Source organism: Rhinopithecus bieti, unplaced genomic scaffold, assembly GCF_001698545.2.
Source record: "Rhinopithecus bieti isolate Rb0 unplaced genomic scaffold, ASM169854v2 scaffold_62793, whole genome shotgun sequence".
NCBI lineage: Eukaryota > Metazoa > Chordata > Mammalia > Primates > Cercopithecidae > Rhinopithecus > Rhinopithecus bieti.
This window is the reverse complement of record NW_016824412.1, coordinates 769,439-788,387: the sequence shown is the minus strand read 5'-3', so window position 1 is coordinate 788,387 and position 18,949 is coordinate 769,439. Positions and strand designations below refer to the sequence as shown.

At 37.2% G+C, this 18,949-nt stretch overlaps 1 protein-coding gene across 1 annotated transcript in view; it reads right to left on the bottom strand.

The window, feature by feature from the left end:
• The window catches only part of PIK3R4 (phosphoinositide-3-kinase regulatory subunit 4), a 75,012-nt gene that overhangs the window by 19,239 nt on the left and 36,824 nt on the right, over positions 1-18,949 (bottom strand). The window contains exons 10-13 of the mRNA XM_017862331.1: positions 14,509-14,710; positions 12,882-13,069; positions 11,516-11,726; positions 6,695-6,860 (exon numbers count right to left, since the gene is read on the bottom strand). Coding sequence (XP_017717820.1) covers positions 6,695-6,860; positions 11,516-11,726; positions 12,882-13,069; positions 14,509-14,710 — 767 coding nt within the window. The remainder of the gene's footprint in view (positions 1-6,694; positions 6,861-11,515; positions 11,727-12,881; positions 13,070-14,508; positions 14,711-18,949) is intronic.

Sequence of the window (18,949 nt, the reverse complement as noted above, 5' to 3'; positions counted from 1 at the left end):
TTTACTTATGTTATCTTTACTAGTGCTCTTCATTTCTTTATATGGATTGAAGTCACTGTATCATATTCTTTCATTTCAGCATAAAGGACTCCCTTTAGTATTTCTTTTAGGGCATATCTACTGGCAACAGAGTCCCTGTTTTTATTTATCTTGAAATGTCTTAATTTCTCCTTGGTTTCTGAAGGACAATTTTACTGCCACAGAATTACTGGTCGACAGTCTTTTCCTTTCAACACACTGACTTCTGGTCTCTATCATTTCTGACTTAAAAATCAACTTAATTTTATAGAAGATCCCTTGTATGTGACGAGTCACTTTTCTCTCTCTGCTTTCAAAATTCTGTCTTTGTCTTCCAACAGCGTATGATGTGTCCAGGTATGGCTTGCTTGATTTTGTCCTATTTAGAGTTCATTGAATTCTTGGCTCTGCAGATTAATGTTTTCCATCAAACATGAAAAGTTCTCAGGCATTATTTCTTCAAATATTCTTTCTGTCCCCTTTTCCATCTCCTCGCCTTCTGGAACTTTTATTATGCATGTGTGAGAATGCTTGATAGTACACCACAGGACTCTGAGGCTCTACTCATTTTTCTTCATTCTTTTTTGTACCTCTGACTGGATAATATCAACCATCTTCAAATTCTCTAATTTTTTGCTCTTATCAGTGGAAATCTGCTACTGAAGCTCTCCAGCAAATTTTTTCAGTTATTATACTTTTCAGTTCCAGAATTTCTATTTTATGATTTCTACCTCTTTATTGACATTGTCTATTTGGTTAGACAATGTTCTCATATTTTCCTTTAATTATTTAGACACGGTTTAATTCTTTGCACATATTTTTAATAGCTGATTTAAAATCTGTGTCTAGTAAGGTTTTTTCCTATGTATAAGCCATCCTTACTTGCTTCTTTGCCTAACTTGTAATCTTTTGTTCAAAACTGTGCATTCAAAATTAATATAATGTGTCAACTTTGGAAATAAGATTCCAAAGCTGTTGCTATTTGTTTAGTGACTTGCTTGGACTAATTCTATAAAAGTCTGTATTCTTTGTCATATGTGGCCACTGAAGTCTCTGTTCAGTTAGGTAAGTGGTCATCTAATAACTGGCAGGTGTTTCCTTCAATGCCTTGAACAATTAAGTGTTCCAGCCTTTTACGGAGGGTTTTGTTTATGTTGTGGCACACCTTCAACACTCCATCAGGCATTTTACATCTCTGCTTTAGTCTTAAGTTCTTGCTTGCACAGAGTCTCAAAGCCAGCCAGACATGAGAATTTGGTCTTTTCAGTTCCTTCCTGGGTATGTGCACAACTCTACACATACATGTGCTCTTATAAGGACCCAGGGATAGATCAAAACTTTTCAAAGGCCCATATGGACATCTCATTACCCAGTTCTTCCTTTTAAGCTGTCAGCCTCTTGGTGCCACCTCAAGATGACTGCTATGTTAAATAAATGGTGATGATTATTTTCAACAAGTACCCTGTGAGTAAGAGTTTTCTCAAAGAACAAGGTATGAGCCAAGTCAAATAAAGATGGGCCCTGAAAATGGAACTTTACAGCCAGCTGGCGCAGAGGTCAAATAGTGACAATTCTCTGGAGATGGGCTTTTGGGGAGCTCCAATGCCATTATGACCCCTCCACTGGCTACTAAGGGGCTAGTTTTCATGGCTACCATAGTTATGAGGCTGTTTTCCAGACTACCACAGAGCTGGTAAAGGGGGATGAGATTACACTAAGTTAAAGATGACATGGCTCACTGTTCTTATGGAGAGTCAGGTGTTTTTCTTGAATCCACTTTAGATTGCTGCAAGGCGTTAGCTGATTTCCAAAGTTCTCAGAAAATTGACTTTGACAGTCTTTGCCGGTATTCTCATTGCTTTATGGAGGAACAGTTTACTCTGCCGTTCCAAAATAGAAACCCCATATGCTCTTCTTAAACCTAATTTTAAAAAACACAATTATCAATGTCTTTCACTGATAATGGCTGCTGAACTTTTAGTGTGCTCCTAATTTTTTGCTATTATAAAGAAAGTCAATCTGAACAGTCTTGAAACTAAATCTGAGTTGATTCTTAGTTATTTCCTTAGGATATGTACATCATAAAGGCTTGGATACATATATTGTAAAAAAAATACCTCCAAGGAAGAGGCATCAACTGCATTCCACCAGAGGGCACTGTATGAGAGTGCACCTATGGCATTATGAAATTTTCATGCTAGTAGGAGTTTTTGTCTCCTTTGAAAGAGGCCTACATATTCCTTTCATAAGTTTTCTCTTTCATTGTAGTTTATAATATTAACTTAAATGGTTTCTTCTCTTTCTCTTTCTTGCCCTCTCTTCTGTTCCAAAAATTCAATTTCCTAAGATTCAAACATCAGGCCTTTGTTGCCCTTCATAATCCCTTTACTTTATAGTCACTCAAAAACTTTGACTTTCAACACTACTGAGAGACAAGACTAGCTGGACTTCCTAGGCCGACTAAGAATCCCTAAGCCTAGCTGGGAAGGTGACCGCATTCTCCTTTAAACTCGGTAAAGAAATAACCAATCATCTATTGCCTGAGAGCACAGCAGGAGGGACAAGGATCAGGATATAAACCCAGGCATTCAAGCCAGCAAGGGCAACCCGCTTTGGGTCCCTTCCCCTTATATGGGAGGTCTGTTTTCACTCTATTTCACTGTTTTAAATTTTGCAACTGCACTCTTCTGGTCCGTGTTTTGTTACGGCTCGAGCTGAGCTTTCACTCGCCATCCACTACTGCTGTTTGCCACTGTCGCAGACCCGCCGCTGACTTCCATCCCTCCGGATCTGACAGGGTGTCCGCTGTGCTCCTGATCCAGCAAGGGGTCCATTGCCACTCCCGATCAGGCTAAAGGCTTGCCACTGTTCCTGCACGGCAAAGTGCCTGGGCTCATCCTAATCGAGCTGAACACTAGTCACTGGGTTCCACGGTTCTCTTCCATGACCCACTGCTTCTAATAGAGCTATAACACTCACCGCATGGCCCAAGATTCCATTCCTTGGAATCTGTGAGGCCAAGAACCCCAGGTCAGAGAACACGAGGCTTGCCACCATCTTGGAAGTGGCCCGCCACCATCTTGGGAGCTCTGGGAGCAAAGACCCCCCGGTAACACTACCAGTGACTCCAAAATATGTAACCCTAACACTGACAACTTTCTTTTGTACCACTCATATTGTTTTTTCACTGTGATAGAACTCCACTTATTTTACTACCACCCCAATTTCAACAAATACCAAATGCATCCATCTCCCCTAAAATTGAGAAGCTGAATGAGCCAGAAATAAGGTAGCACAAGAAGAAAACACAGAAAATATAATGTAAAATACTATAAATAAGTTGAAAAATCTGTGCAAAAGTTTAGAAAAACAGCAATTTTTCAAGAACTAGTCCCAAAGGGACAAACTGAAAGTTTAACTCAAATAAGAAAAAAGAAAATGGCAGAGCCAAGATCTAAGTAGCATAAATCACCAATCATAATTCAGTAAGAAAATCAGGACTGGGAACTAAATGGTCTGCCAACATCACTCCTGGGGGAAACTCCTCTTAGAATGTATTAGCAACATTTCCTAAGAAAACACATTAGTTTTGCTGTTCTTTCCCTGCCACCAGCTGTTCCCCACTTGGCTCTAGCAATAAGAATTGCTTCCTTCTCCCCCACTAGTCAATAAAGGGACATGATAAGGGCGACACACTGCATTTTCTTACACTCTTTCCCAATCCAAGGCCCATGGCTGCCCACAAACAAGAGCAGGTGTTACAGCAAAGCAAAAGAGTAACTGCATTCAGAGGAGATCCAGTCTCCTAATCATACAGACTTCCCAAATTCTATTAAGTCAGCTAAATTGCCAAAATTTGGGGGATATTATTAACTGAAATGGGATACCGAAATAATACTGTCTAAAGCATGACACTGGGATACAGAAAGTATGACTGTAATAAAAATCACTTGAGAACTAATAAGCAGAGTTTTTGCAATTTACCATCTAATAAAGGGGACAATGAATCCAACTGATAATAACAAAGAACCATTTGGAAAACAATTATCAGAAGACGTTCTTAAAATGCTAATTAAAATGCTAAGAATGGGCTGGGTGCAGTGGCTCACACCTGTAATCTGAGCGCTTTGGGAGGCTGAGGCCGGCGGATCACTTGAGGTTAAGAGTTCAAGACCAACCTGGTCAACAATGGCAAAACCCCTCTCTGCTAAAACTTCAAAAATTAGCCAGGTGTGGTGGCACACGCCTGTAGTCCTAGCTACTTGGGAGGCTGAGGCAGGAGAATCACTTGAACCCAGGAGGCAGATGTTACAGTGAGCCAGGGTCATGCCACTGTACTCCAGCCTGGGAAACAGAGTGAGACTGTCTCAAAAAAAAAAAGAAAAGAAAAAAGAAAAAAAAAAAGCTAAGAATGGTTAGGAAAAAAATCAAAAGAATGGTAGTAGCAGGGAAAGAAAAGAGCAGGGATTTAAAAGAAAGGGATAGGAGGGAACATCCTGGTATGATGGTCAAATTTTGTATCTTGAGAAGGATTCAGGATGCAGAGGTTTTATTTGTCAGAACTCATGGAATGGTTCACTTAAGATCTGTGTACTTCAAAGCATACAAATTTTATATCAAGAAGAAAAAAGAGCTATAAATTAACTGGGTGTGGTGGCATGCACCTGTAGTCCTAGTTACCTGAGAGGCTGAGGCGAAAGGATTACTTGAAACCCAGGAGTTCAAGGTTACAGTGAGCTATGATCAGGCCACTGCACTCTAGCCTGGGCAAAAGAGACCCTGACTCTAAGAAGTAAAATAAAAATTTTAAAGAATAGACTGATGGGAGGTGGATAAATGAATAGTTATAAAACACAGCAAATATAGTAAAATCATTACAAATCTAGGTGGCAAGTACATGGATGTTCACTGTTAAACACTTTCAACTTTGCTTGTATATTTGAAAATTTTATAGTAAAGTGTTGACATAAAATTTCTACATGGACCTAGGATTCTTTACTTCTTTTAAATTATCTTCTGACCAATACAACACAAAGACAGAATGAGGAAAATACAATAATTAAGCATAGTGTAAAATATAGAGCTAATCAGCACAAAATCTTATCAGGTTGGTAAGTGAAGAGTAAACTTTTAAATTATTTTAGTTATCAAAGGTATTTTGTTGTTTGATGATTTTGTGGTTAATTATGGTCAATGAACTTACAAGAAAAGCACCCGAGATTCCCCACATCTTTTTACATAGATGAGATTCAATTCTGATTTCTAGTAGCTTTCTTTTCACACCAAACTAGGCAAAGAACAAATAAGAATATGGTAGAACCGGCCGGGCGCGGTGGCTCACGCCTGTAATCCCAGCACTTTGGGAGGCCGAGGCAGGCAGATCACGAGATCAGGTGATCGAGACTATCCTGACTAACATGGTGAAACCCCGTCCCTACTAAAAATACAAAAAAATTAGCCCAGCGTGGTGGCAGGCGCCTGTAGTCCCAGCTACTCGGGAGGCTGAGGCAGGAGAATGGCCTGATGCCAGGAGGCAGAGCTTGCAGTGAGCCAAGATAGCACCACTGCACTCCAGCCTGGGTGACAGAGCGAGACTCCGTCTCAAAAAAACAAAAGAATATGGTAGAACCAATACAGAGAAAAAAAGAAACAGAAGGAGGATAAACTGCAAATCAGATAGGGACATACTTATAAAGTTGTACAAATCTAAAATACTTATCATAATCACATTTATTAAAATCATATCATGCATATTTACAGTCTTAGGGATTTGAAGTCATAAATTATATCCTTCTTGTCCACAGGAGTGTGGCAATGGTACACTATTTGTTTTCCTTATACAGTTAGCCATTCCATAATTTTTTTTACTTTTCTCATGATCATATTCCATCTAATCCATTCAGCAAATCTTGTTATAGCCAGGATCTGATCGTTTCCCACCACCTCATACTGCTAGCAAGCCACCAGCTCTTGTCTGATTATTAAAAGTCTTCTAACTGCTTCTGCCCTGCTCCTCTTCAGTCTATTCTCAACATAATAGCCAGAGTAATTCTGTTGACAACTAACTCAGATCATACCTCTCCCCAACTCGGAACTCTTCAAAGGCTCCCCACCTCACTCAGAGTCAAAGTCGAAGTCCTTTACAACAGCCTACAAGGCCATATCTAATTGGCCCCTCTTACTCCTCCATCTTGCTCACTCTGCTCCAGCCACAAAGACCTTTCTGCTATTCCTCAACCATGCCAAACATGTTTCTTCTTCAGGGCCTTTGAAATGACTGTTTCCTCTGCCTGGAATGTTTTTCCACAAGATATCCACATGGCTTTCTCTCACTTTTTTCAAGTCCTTCCTCAAATGTCACTTTCCCTGTGAGGCATTCTCTGGTTAATTTATTTAAATTCTACCCTACCCCACCTCTACCGCATTTCCTATCTTCCTTTCCAGATGTATTTTTTACCACAATTATTTTTAACCATCTAACACATTCGCTGTTTTACTTATACTTTCATTGTCTCTCACTTTCCAGTAGAAGGTAAGCTCCACCACAGAAGGATTTTTGTCTATTTATTGTTGCTATATGTCTGCTATCCCAAATAATGGTTGTTATACAGTAAGCACTCAATAAACAGTTGTTGATTTGAATTAATGAACTGATTCATTCCTGAGCATATGGTACCTGGTAGTGGTGGTCTTCCCTTCCATCTTTTGACTGTTCCAGATTTTCACTGTGCCATCATTTGAACATGTTGCAAAAAGTGAGTGTTCATCAGAGACCCTAATTCGATTCACAGCAGATTTATGCTCATGAAGATGGGCAACTAATAGCCCTTTAGGACGCCATCCTAAGGAAAAGCAAAGGAGCGTATCATAAACTGTAGTTTACAAATACAATCTCCCCATCATCCCCCGTTATAATAACCAACAACCAGCTTGCAAACAATCATAACAACTAAAATATTTGGAAGTACCAATAGTTGCCAATAAAGAGTGGTCTATTGGACCATGACAGATATTATTTACTGAGACATCAACTTAGCAATTAAGTGTTGCTTAAACAGCTTCAGAAAGGCAGCCCCTGGGGCCCTTCTCCAGTATCTGACAAGGCACGACAGTTAACTGAAAATGAAGGCACAGGGGTACCTGCTACCTCTGAAATCCCTGACTACTGACTCAGTAGATGGGGTAATGACTAGTCTAGAGAAACTGTGCACTAGGAGGCCCAGTTCCACTATACATAAAAGTGAGACCTTGAGCTACTTATTTAAACTCTACTAACTTTAATTTCCTAAATGTAAAATGAGGGACATATTAGTTAACCCAAAGGGTGACTATATGAACAAATCTAATATTATCCATAGCCTATAGTAAACATCCAAATGTTGGTTGATTCTCTTTTTACTTGAAATCATTTATTCTATGGTATAAACACATTAGTATAAATGGTATTATAAATTACAGCCTCAGAATGTTCATGGACTTTCCAGTACTTTGACATCTATAACCTATGTTTTCTTATGTATATTCTTTTTTTGAGTATGATTAATTTCCTCTAATAAATTATACATGCCCTGGGGCCAGAAACCATGTCTTATCCATTCATGGTTCATTCACAGCACCTAACATAGGTACCTGCACATAACTGTCTTCAATGTTTGATAGCTTCTTTTGTATTAAGTATAACAGTTCATTATATTTAATACCATGAGATTTTAAAATAAAACAGAAAGCTATGCTAAAGAGCATACTGTACTGGGAATCACCACTGTGGCAACCTGAGTGATGATAATGTCATTTTAGAAATGATTTATTTTCACCAAGAAACAAAAATGAAACTGATACCACTGCCAAACCGAGCTTACTCTAAAACGAAAAACAAAATGTTTCCCCTTAGATCTCTGGCTCACATGTGTGGGAACAGTAGCTAAATGTGATTTTAAGAATATGCTGGATTTGAAAGTGATCAAAACACTTTGTCATGAAGTCAAATAATCTACCAGGCTAGGCTGCACATTTCCCTTTGAAGAAAATCAATTTCACACAGCTATTCAAGTGCAGAAAGAAAAAAATCAAGAGTCCAACAGTCACTGCACATTTCTTTTTTTTTTTGGAGCATTATATAATGTTCATGTATTGAAAGACTCAATATTATAATCATACATCTTTCCTCCAAATCTGTAGATCCCAATTTAATCCAAATCAAAATCTTAATAACAGCATTATTAAAAATAACATTATTGAGATATTCACATATCATAAAATTCACCCATTTTATGTGTACAATTCAATGGCTTTTAGTGTAGTCACAGATATGTGCATCTGTCACCACAGTTAATTTTAGAATATTTTCATCACCTCCAAAAGAAACTCCATACCCTTTAACTATCATTCCCCTATCCCTTCCGTTCGCCTACCCCTAAGCAAACACTAATCTACTTTCTATCGCTCTAGATTTTATGCTTTCTCTTTTATGTCATGAAATGTCTTTTAATGTATTACTGAATGACTGAAATAATTCATGTCATAACAGCAGCAATGATTTTTCTTTTGGGAATATTTTGCCAGTCTGTAGTGTTAGCCATTCTAAAATATGAAGTAGTATCTTATTGTAGTTTTAGTTCACATTCTGCTAACAACTAATGATGTTGATAATTTTTTCATTAGCTTATTGGCCATTTGTGTATCTTCTTTTATGAATGTCTGTTTAGAAGTTTTGCGCCATTTTTTTTTTATTATTTTTATTATACTTTAAGTTCTAGGGTACATGTGCATAACGTGCAGGTTTGTTACATATGTATACTTGTGCCATGTTGGTGTGCTGCACCCATCAACTCATCAGCACCCATCAATTCGTCATTTATATCAGATATAACTCCCAATGCAATCCCTCCCCCCTCCCCCCTCCCCATGATAGGCCCCGATGTGTGATGTTTCCCTTCCCGAGTCCAAGTGATGTCATTGTTCAGTTCCCACCTATGAGTGAGAACATGCGGTGTTTGGTTTTCTGTTCTTGTGATAGTTTGCTAAGAATGATGGTTTCCAGCTGCATCCATGTCCCTACAAAGGACGCAAACTCATCCTTTTTTATGGCTGCATAGTATTCCATGGTGTATATGTGCCACATTTTCTTAATCCAGTCTGTCACAGATGGACATTTGGGTTGATTCCAAGTCTTTGCTATTGTGAATAGTGCCGCAATAAACATACGTGTGCATGTGTCTTTGTAGTAGAATAATTTATAATCCTTTGGGTATATACCCAGTAGTGGGATGGCTGGGTCATATGGTACATCTAGTTCTAGATCCTTGAGGAATTGCCATACTGTTTTCCATAATGGTTGAACTAGTTTACAATCCCACCAACAGTGTAAAAGTGTTCCTATTTCTCCACATCCTCTCCAACACCTGTTGTTTCCTGACTTCTTAATGATTGCCATTCTAACTGGTGTGAGATGGTATCTCATTGTGGTTTTGATTTGCATTTCTCTGATGGCGAGTGATGATGAGCATTTTTTCATGTGTCTGTTGGCTGTATGAATGTCTTCTTTTGAGAAATGTCTGTTCATATCCTTTGCCCACTTTTTGATGGGGTTGTTTGTTTTTTTCTTGTATATTTGTTTGAGTTCTTTGTAGATTCTGGATATTAGCCCTTTGTCAGATGAGTAGGTTGCAAAAATTTTCTCCCATTCTGTAGGTTGCCTGTTCACTCTGATGGTAGTTTCTTTTGCTGTGCAAAAGCTCTTTAGTTTAATTAGATCCCATTTGTCAATTTTGGCTTTTGCTGCCGTTGCTTTTGGTGTTTTAGACATGAAGTCCTTGCCCATGCCTATGTCCTGAATGGTACTACCTAGATTTTCTTCTAGGGTTTTTATGGTATTAGGTCTAACATTTAAGTCTCTAATCCATCTTGAATTAATCTTCGTATAAGGGGTAAGGAAAGGATCCAGTTTCAGCTTTCTACTTATGGCTAGCCAATTTTCCCAGCACCATTTATTAAATAGGGAATCCTTTCCCCATTTCTTGTTTCTCTCAGGTTTGTCAAAGATCAGATGGCTGTAGATGTGTGGTATTATTTCTGAGGACTCTGTTCTGTTCCATTGGTCTATATCTCTGTTTTAGTGCACATTTCTTGAACTACAAAATTTGACATCTTTTCTGTGATTTATTAAATAAAATGTATTACTCTACTAAGTATAATATGCCACTTACAAAGACAGATTCTATCATAAAATACAGTAGTCTGTGCTCAACTTTTCAGTTTTTAAAGTAGCGCTGGTATATAATATTGATTCGTATCACAAAAAGTTTCAACATTAAAAAATTCCAAAATGTTTATTTTGATAAGAAAATTTATGCAACTAACGATGCTACTTGCCACTTAACAGTATCTTCTAAATCTTTAAATCATTGACCTTTACCAGCATTTTCCCCAAGTCCACATCAGTAGCTCATGGGAATTCACATGATTTGTAAACTATATATAAGCACATTATGCATCTTCTTAATTTCAATTTTTATCATTAAAATGTAGAGACAGAAACTCAAAAAATATTTTTAAACCTACAAATCTAGTGTCAAAGACTAGCTCTGCTACATTACACTAGGCAAGTCTGCTAAGATAGCTGAGTCAGATTTTCATTTGAAGTATCTCTAAATTACTTTTAAGTCTTAACAATACAGAACTGCTTCCTCATAATTTTAATGTTGATCATCGTTAAGGCGTAGGGTTAGAGGTGATGTTGTTTTCTTTTTTAATTATTTATTTTTTTTTTTTTTTTTTTTTTTTTTTTTCTGAGATGGAGTCTTGCTCTGTCGCCCAGATTATGCAGTGGCATAATCTCAGTTCACTGCAACCTCTACCTCCCAGGTTCAAGCAATTCTCCTGCCTTAGCCTCCCGAGTAGCTGGGATCACAGGCATGTGCCACCACACCTGGCTAATTTTTGTATTTTTAGTAGCGATGGGGTGACACCATGTTAACCAGGCTGGTCTCGAACTCCTGACCTCAAGTGATCCGTCCACCTCAGCCTCCCAAAGTGCTGGGATTACAGGCGTGAGCCACCACACCCAGCCTATTTTCTTTTCAAAAGTACTCGTCATTTTCTAAATTTTCTAACTTTTTCTTAATATTAATCAAAGTATGTTAAACCTTCCAGAAATTAAAAGCAGGAATTTGGTCAAAGAAGCCAGACATTCAAATGAGAAAGTGGCAAGACATTAAACAGGTAAAACTTAGTACTATAAGTGGGGAAAATGAAGCACAGGCTAAATTATTATGTGATTGGCCTAAATATGACTTTGCCAGCTGCCCCCACAACTAAAAAGATCCAACTCAACAAATAATGACATGATTTCTTACTCACTGCTTCTTCCTCTGGGTTTCCCAAACAACATTTTTGTTCTTACCTCTTTTGTCTGGTAATTAAGTATTCATTTCCTCTATTAGATTCTAGCCTTAAGCACCTAGACTAGACTATAACTACCTATCAATGGAACTTTTACCAGGTGGTGGTGGTTTACTCTCCCATTCAGCATTTTCCATCATCTGCTTAGCTATTTTCTCAGCATTGCACTGCTCCCGCTTTTGCTGGATGAGCTGCTGAAGTTCAGTTTTACAAGTTGTAATCCGAATCTGATAGGTGGATGGTAAAATTGTACTACTTAAAACCGGTATTACTGGTTTTTTATTTTGCACAGTTGTCACTTCTGGAACCTACAAAACAAATGGAATTCTATGTCATAAGCAAAGTATATTTGAAGATAAAAGCGTACCCATGTTTTTATCTATAAATTATAACAGCTTTTTGTCGTCATTAATGTACCAATTTTAAAATTCATTTAAATACATTTTTTCAACGAAAACCCAGTTAAAATGAAATTTAACCACAAATGCTACATTTCCATTCTTTATATAAATCCTACATTTTATATATAAAAAAACTGATCAGCACAAAATAACATTAAACAAAATTATCATTAAGTGAAAAGAAGAAATGGAATTTCAATTTAATTAATCTGGTTCAATTAATATTTTTTATTTAAGATACGATTGACTAGGAAAGAGCTGCCTTAAATTAAACTTATTTCATATACAGATGCTCCTTGACTTACAATGGCATTACATCCCAATAAGCCTATCATAAGTTGAAAATATCATTAAGTCGAAAATGCATTTAATACACCCAACTACTGAACATCACAGCTTAGCATAGCCTACCTTAAACATGCTCAGAACGCTTACATTAGCCAACAGTTGGGCAAATTATCTAACACAAAGCCTATTTTATAATAAAGTGCTGAATATCTCATGTAACTTACTGAAATCTGTACTGAACACAAAAAATGGGATGGCTATATGGGTACCAGAGCACAGTTTCTAATGAATGAATATTACTTTCACACCATACAAACTCAAAAAATCCTAAGTCTAACCATTGTTGTGAGGAATGATCTATACATCAAAAGCATCATGACATTTATCACACATAGGAAATTTGGGACTTCTTCCCAGAAGTATTTTTGCTATTTTATAGATATAGCTATGTTATACTGGAGGAGGAATAAAAAAGATTTAAAAGGTTCACTGCAGCGTAATTATAATCACAGTTCATAATAGTGTCTTCAACCCACAATTTCAGATCACTTTATTGGCAAGTACTCTAAAATGAGACCTTTTTAGTACTTTCAATAACTACATTTCCTCCTCACTATAAAATTAAAGATAAACCTGTCTTAGAAAGGAATATGTCCTCCCTAAAAGAAAAGTCACCATATTAATTTTTCTACTACAGTACACAGCCTTTAAACATCCAAAATAGCAGAACGGGGTTCAAAGACATTAGAAGGACTACTGACTGGGTGACAGTACCTGTGGAGAAGTTGACAAAGGGACACAAATGCCAGCAGAGGACTCGGAACGAGGAGGTTTCCCAGTCTGAATCATCTCCTGATCACTCCCTTTAGGTAGGGCCTGTGGCATGTTTGGTGGGTCCAGTGACCCAAACATGCTTTTCCATTCTTCATTTACGTTTGAGTCTTGTTTTACATGTTTTCTGGCTATGAAAATATATTCAGAATAGTTAGTCTGAAGGTAGCCTTTAAAACCATATGTGCTTTTATTGCCTTTGGAGGGGACAGGAGAGGGGGCAGGGACAGCACTACACTTCATATTCTTTTTGTTCCTTAAGATTTCTAATTTATTCATATTCATATATCAACTCATTAACTCTCATTTCATTTCTAGGGCAGATGGAACAGATGTGCTTCCAATGATTTTATTTTATTTTTTTTTTTGAGACGGAGTCTTGCTCTTTCGCCCGGGCTGGAGTGCAGTGGCCGGATCTCAGCTCACTGCAAGCTCCGCCTCCCGGGTTCACGCCATTCTCCTGCCTCAGCCTCCCGAGTAGCTGGGACTACAGGCGCCCGCCACCTCGCCCGGCTAGTTTTTTGTATTTTAGTAGAGACGGGGTTTCACCGTGTTAGCCAGGATGGTCTCGATCTCCTGACCTCGTGATCCGCCCGTCTCGGCCTCCCAAAGTGCTGGGATTACAAGCTTGAGCCACCGCGCCCGGCCTTTAATAATAAGACCTAATTACTTCCTAGTTTCCCAAGGCCAGCTCAATTTCAAGTAACCACTATACCTAAAGTAGCAAATAGTAAGAAAATGGCATCTGTTTTAATTTGCATTTATTAAATTATTTACCTTTTCATATATATGCATTCTACTCTATCAGTTGTCTGTTCAATCTTTTTTTGGCTTGCTTTCTTATTAATCTGTATGTTTTATATATTATGGATCTAAACCATTAAAACTTAAGTTACAAATACTTTTTCTCGAATTTGGCAATTAGAAGTTTATTTTAAATAAAATTCACTAGCTGTCTTCAAAATCTAATGCTAGAATAGAGGAAATTTTAAAGGCATATAATTGGCAGTGAATGCACATGCAAAAAGGGCATACACAGGATCTTAAAAAACTTCATACAATCAATGTCAATGTCACAAGAGCTCACAGTTTCAAATCTCAAGACTGCAAATGGTTAAGTCTTATCTGGTCTCTACTCTTGCATTTCATTGTTAATAGCAAGACCTTTCTTTTGAATTCATTGGGTATTACCTACTAATAATGAACTAGAAAACTTGATACCATTTTACATAGACTATTGTTCTTGGGTTGCTGGTTAAAGGGTTAAAAAAAAGAATTTCATCTTCAGTCATACACCTCCATGGTGACAACGTGATTTTATTGTAAAAGCAGAGCTATGGAATCAGACCTTGGTTTGTCACAGAGTTGTGATTCTGGCAAGTTACTTCCTTAACTGTTAGTATGCTTCCCTATTTTTCTTCCCCAAAATCTCCCTGCTAAGTAATGGAGTCACTGTATTTGAAAGTTCTTTATCTGTGAAATGAGGCTTTTTATTATTAATTAGCTAAAAAACAGTCTTATGAAATAATTAACAACAACAAGCTACACACACACAAACAAGCATACTAACCCCGTTTGTCATCTGGTTCTTGTTTGGTTTTAACAAGATCAACTTGTCTCCCAGTTATGCCTAAAGCTGCCAAGTCAATTACACCTTTCTGACTACTATCATGAAGATGGCTCTGGTCCACTATATTGGCCTTTGCTTTATTAGATTTCATCATGAAGTCTTTCAGTGCCAGAAGTTTATCTTCCTCTTCCTCTGTCATTCCCTAAAGCCAAATAAAACCATATGTTCTAGTTTATTTTCACAAGTAATAAAAACAGACCTCAGAATGACTAACAACTGAAGGAACAAATCACCCAATTTAAAACTGAAAGAGTCAGAAGGGTGAAACAACAAGTGCAAGTGAAAAATAAAGTTAACAATACAGAATGACATGTCACTACTAAGATCTCCCAGAACATTCTATTAGGGCACTTTGTAATTTGTATCATGATTTATATCTTAACTTTCTTCCTAAAGGACAGTATTCAAACATAACTCATCTTTGGAATTTCCAAAGAACACAACGTGTGATATATAGTAATATTTAAAATACAACTGTTGAATAAATATTTATTATCTGAACTAAACTCTGAATGTATAATATTAAGCAAAAGAAAGTGTACCGACTTCAACTTTGCTCCTGGTTGTGTTGAGAAATGTACACTGAATGAGTATATAAAGGCATTCTATGATACATAAAATATACTATGCAACTAAAGGATTGATTGGAATGCTGCCTGAACTGCAGATCTGAGCAACAAATCCAGTAGCAATCCAGGATAATGGCTCAGGTCAGACTGCGTAGGTTCAAATTCCAGCCCTGATTACTACTTACTATATGTGTGCACTTCTATTATCTATAAAGATAATTACTAGCACCCATCTTATCAGATTATAGTGAAATTTACATGCTAATCCACCTAAAATATTTAGTGCACTTGAAACGGACAAATACTAAGTAATCAATCTAAATAATTAATTCATTGGCAACTTAAATATTCTGGAAAATGTGGCAGTTCTGCGTGTCTTTCTTTCCAACCATCCACAGAATCCTCTACTACATTTTCATCAAGCAAAGGAATAAAAAACATTCATTTAATAAAATGTCAGTTCTCCTGAGGCCTCAATCTAGAATCCCACTAGAGTTTAGAGTCATATTCACAATTCTCAGGCAGACTATGATAAAACCAACCCTAGGAGGGCACAAAGCTAAAAAACATGAAATAAAATTGCATTAAAGTACAATAATAATAGACATATTCTTGACTAAATCCCAGTGTTAACTTGCAACACTTAGTTTATTTTCATGTCTCCTCCTAAAATTCATTTTAAATAGACAATAGGTACTTTATAGCTAAAGTAAGAGCTCTCTTTTTGTTAGTCTATGTTTTAGTCCACAAAAGGGAGGGCCACAGTAAGGGCTATAAATAGTAATGAAGTACTGATATATGCTACAACATAGGGGGACCTTAAAAACATTAAGATCAGTGAAAGAAGCCAGACACAGAAGGCCACATATTGCATGATTCCATTAATATGAAATGTCCAGATTAAGCAATCCATAGAGACAGAAAGTAGATTAGCGATTGCCAGGGGCTAAGGGAAAGAAAATGACTGCTAATGGATACAACGTTTCTTTTCAGGGTGATGAAAATGTTCTGGAATTTAACAGTGGTGATGGTTGCACAACTTTGCGAATGTACTAAAAAGCAGTAAGCTGTACACTTCAAAAGTGAATTTTATGGTAGTGAATTGTATCTCAATAAAAAAAAAATGTTAGCACTGCACCATGAAAAAACAAACAAATTGACAAGAACATTACAAGAAAGGAAAACTACAGGACAAGGTTGTTCATAAACTCAAACGAAAAAATATCCACTAAAGTAGGAGCAAACCAAATCCAGTGTACCTAAAAACATTTTATATATTTATATTTTATTTATTTTCTAAAACTACATTTATATATAGATACAATATGACAAAGCTATGTTTATTTCAAATATCCAGGGAATAAAGTAAGTTTAAAATATGAAAAATCAATCAACATATTTCAACACATTAACAGAATAGAAATACCATATAATAATCTCAACAGATAAAAGACATTTGATAAAATTTAGCATTCTTCCAATAATCATCTTAACAAGCCAGAAAGAGGATTTCCTTAATCTGTTCAAAAGATTGTACAAAAAAACTAATAGCAAAAATCACACTGAATGGTACAGTGTTGAGAGTTTTCCCTCTGATATGCGAAACAAGGATGCCTGCTCACACCAAATCTCTTTAATACTATACTAAATATCCTAGTCATTTAAATAAGGCAAGGAAAACAAAGGTATTTAGATTGGAAAAAAAATGAATAAAATAGTCACTGTTCGTGCATGATACAATTGTGAATGTACAAGTTTAAAAGAAAATGTACAAGCAAATTATTATAATTAATAAGTTTTATGAGGTTGCCAAAGGAAATATAAAATTTTTTCCATATACCAGCTACAAACAAAATAATGTTTTAATTTGCCAATTGTAATAGCATTCAAAATAATCAAAAGTGACAAGCTGACTTCTACAGGTTCAATGTAATCTCAATATATCAACAAATTTTTATTGTATAAAGTGACAAGCTGATGAAAAAAATCATATAGAAAACGTGTAAGAAAATGCTAAGAATCAAGGATAGCCAAGAAACTCTTGAAAAAGAAAAAAAAATGTTAAGAACCAAGGATAGCCAAGAAAATGTTGAAACAGAAAGGAAAAAAAAAAAAAGCTGGGAGATGTTTTTTCCCACCAAAGATCAAGCCTAAGTCATGGTAACTAAGAAAGTGCAGTACTAGTGTTTAAGTCCATAAACATACCCACAGACTTCAGCTTCTGACTATGATGAAATCACAGGGACCAGACTAGTTTTACCCTTCCACTTTAAACAACTTCAAACCGTACAAAACACACACACACACAGACACACACTTTTCAGGCATGGGAAAACAGGCAGACAGGGCTACAATGCCTAAAATATTTAAAACTGAGTCCTATGACTGTCCCAGCAATACTGTCTAGAGTTGCCAGGCTATGGCAGAAGGAACATAGAATAAAACAGAGCTGATTTGAAGGACACATCAGAGTTCAAGAAAGCTACAAACGCTAACTCTGTGGGGCAGAGAAATGAAGAAGAGGGATCTGCACAGAATGAGTGCTTCAGAGGGCTACAGAAGGGTCTCCTGAAGTCTTTGGCTGAATATTAAACTATGTATGCATCAGGAAACTACCTGAGGCCATAGAAAGAGCACCACAAGGTTAGGAACAGTGAAAGACCTCTTACCATACACAAGGCATCATGTTCTGAGAAGTCCTTAGCAGTGGTACTAAACTGACCAACTAAGGGTTGGTCTGGACCTATCCTAAACCTATCTTAACAAAGCTTAAAAGCAAAGCTTAAAAGGATGAAACTGATTCCAAGTAACTGTGCAGCAGAACAAGTCCAACACTGCAAAGCAATTCAACACCCAACATAAAATTCACAATCGACAGAGAAAGAAACTGCATGGCTGGAGGGCAGGGATTAGATAAAAACGTAACATTGCTTTATGTATCTTCTTATAGCTTTTGAATTTTAAAGCTGTATTTATACTAATCTGTCAAAAGTACAAAATAAAATCATTAAAATGAACTCATTTTTTAAAGGAGTGAAATCATTTTGTATTATTTATTAGAACCTGATTAAATGCATACAAATAAAACAGGAAGCTCTTGTAGATGGATCTAACGACAACAGTCCTTCCAAGAGTTGTCTCTTGATGTAAGTTCTACTGAAAATCTGGAGTACAGATTCCAACTCCCATATGGGTAATGTTCCAAAAGTGTATGTTAAGTCTATTAGCTGGAACTACTAACATATTTTCCCATAGAAACAATGCTAGGCTGGTCTAGAAAGGCCTACTTTACCCATGATGTGTCTCAAGTACAGTCCCGTATAGAAGAGCACTGAAGAACTGTAAGCTAAAAAAAAAAATATGTAGGAGTGCTCATACTGCCTGCTTGCAGAAACTAAAAATACGACCCTTTGCTCTGTAGCCCTGATATCAGAAACAAGGACTCGCCGGGGGCGGGGGCTCATGCCTGTAATCCCAGCACTTTGGGAGGCCAAGGCAGGCAGATCACCTGAGGTTGGGAGTTCACGACCAGCCTGACCAACATGGAGAAACCCCATCTCTACTAAAAATACAAAAGTAGACAGGCCTGGCGGCGCATGCCTGTAATCCCAGCTACTCTAGAGGCTCAGACAGGAGAATCACTTGAACCCGGGAGGCGGAGGTTGTGGTGAGCCGAGATCGTGCCATTCACTGTAGCCTGGGCAACAACAAACTCCATCTCAATAAAGAAGAGAAGAGAAGAGAAGGAGAAAGAGAAAGAGAGAGAGAGAGAGAGAGAGAGAGAGAGAGAGAGAGAGAGAGAGAGGAAGGGG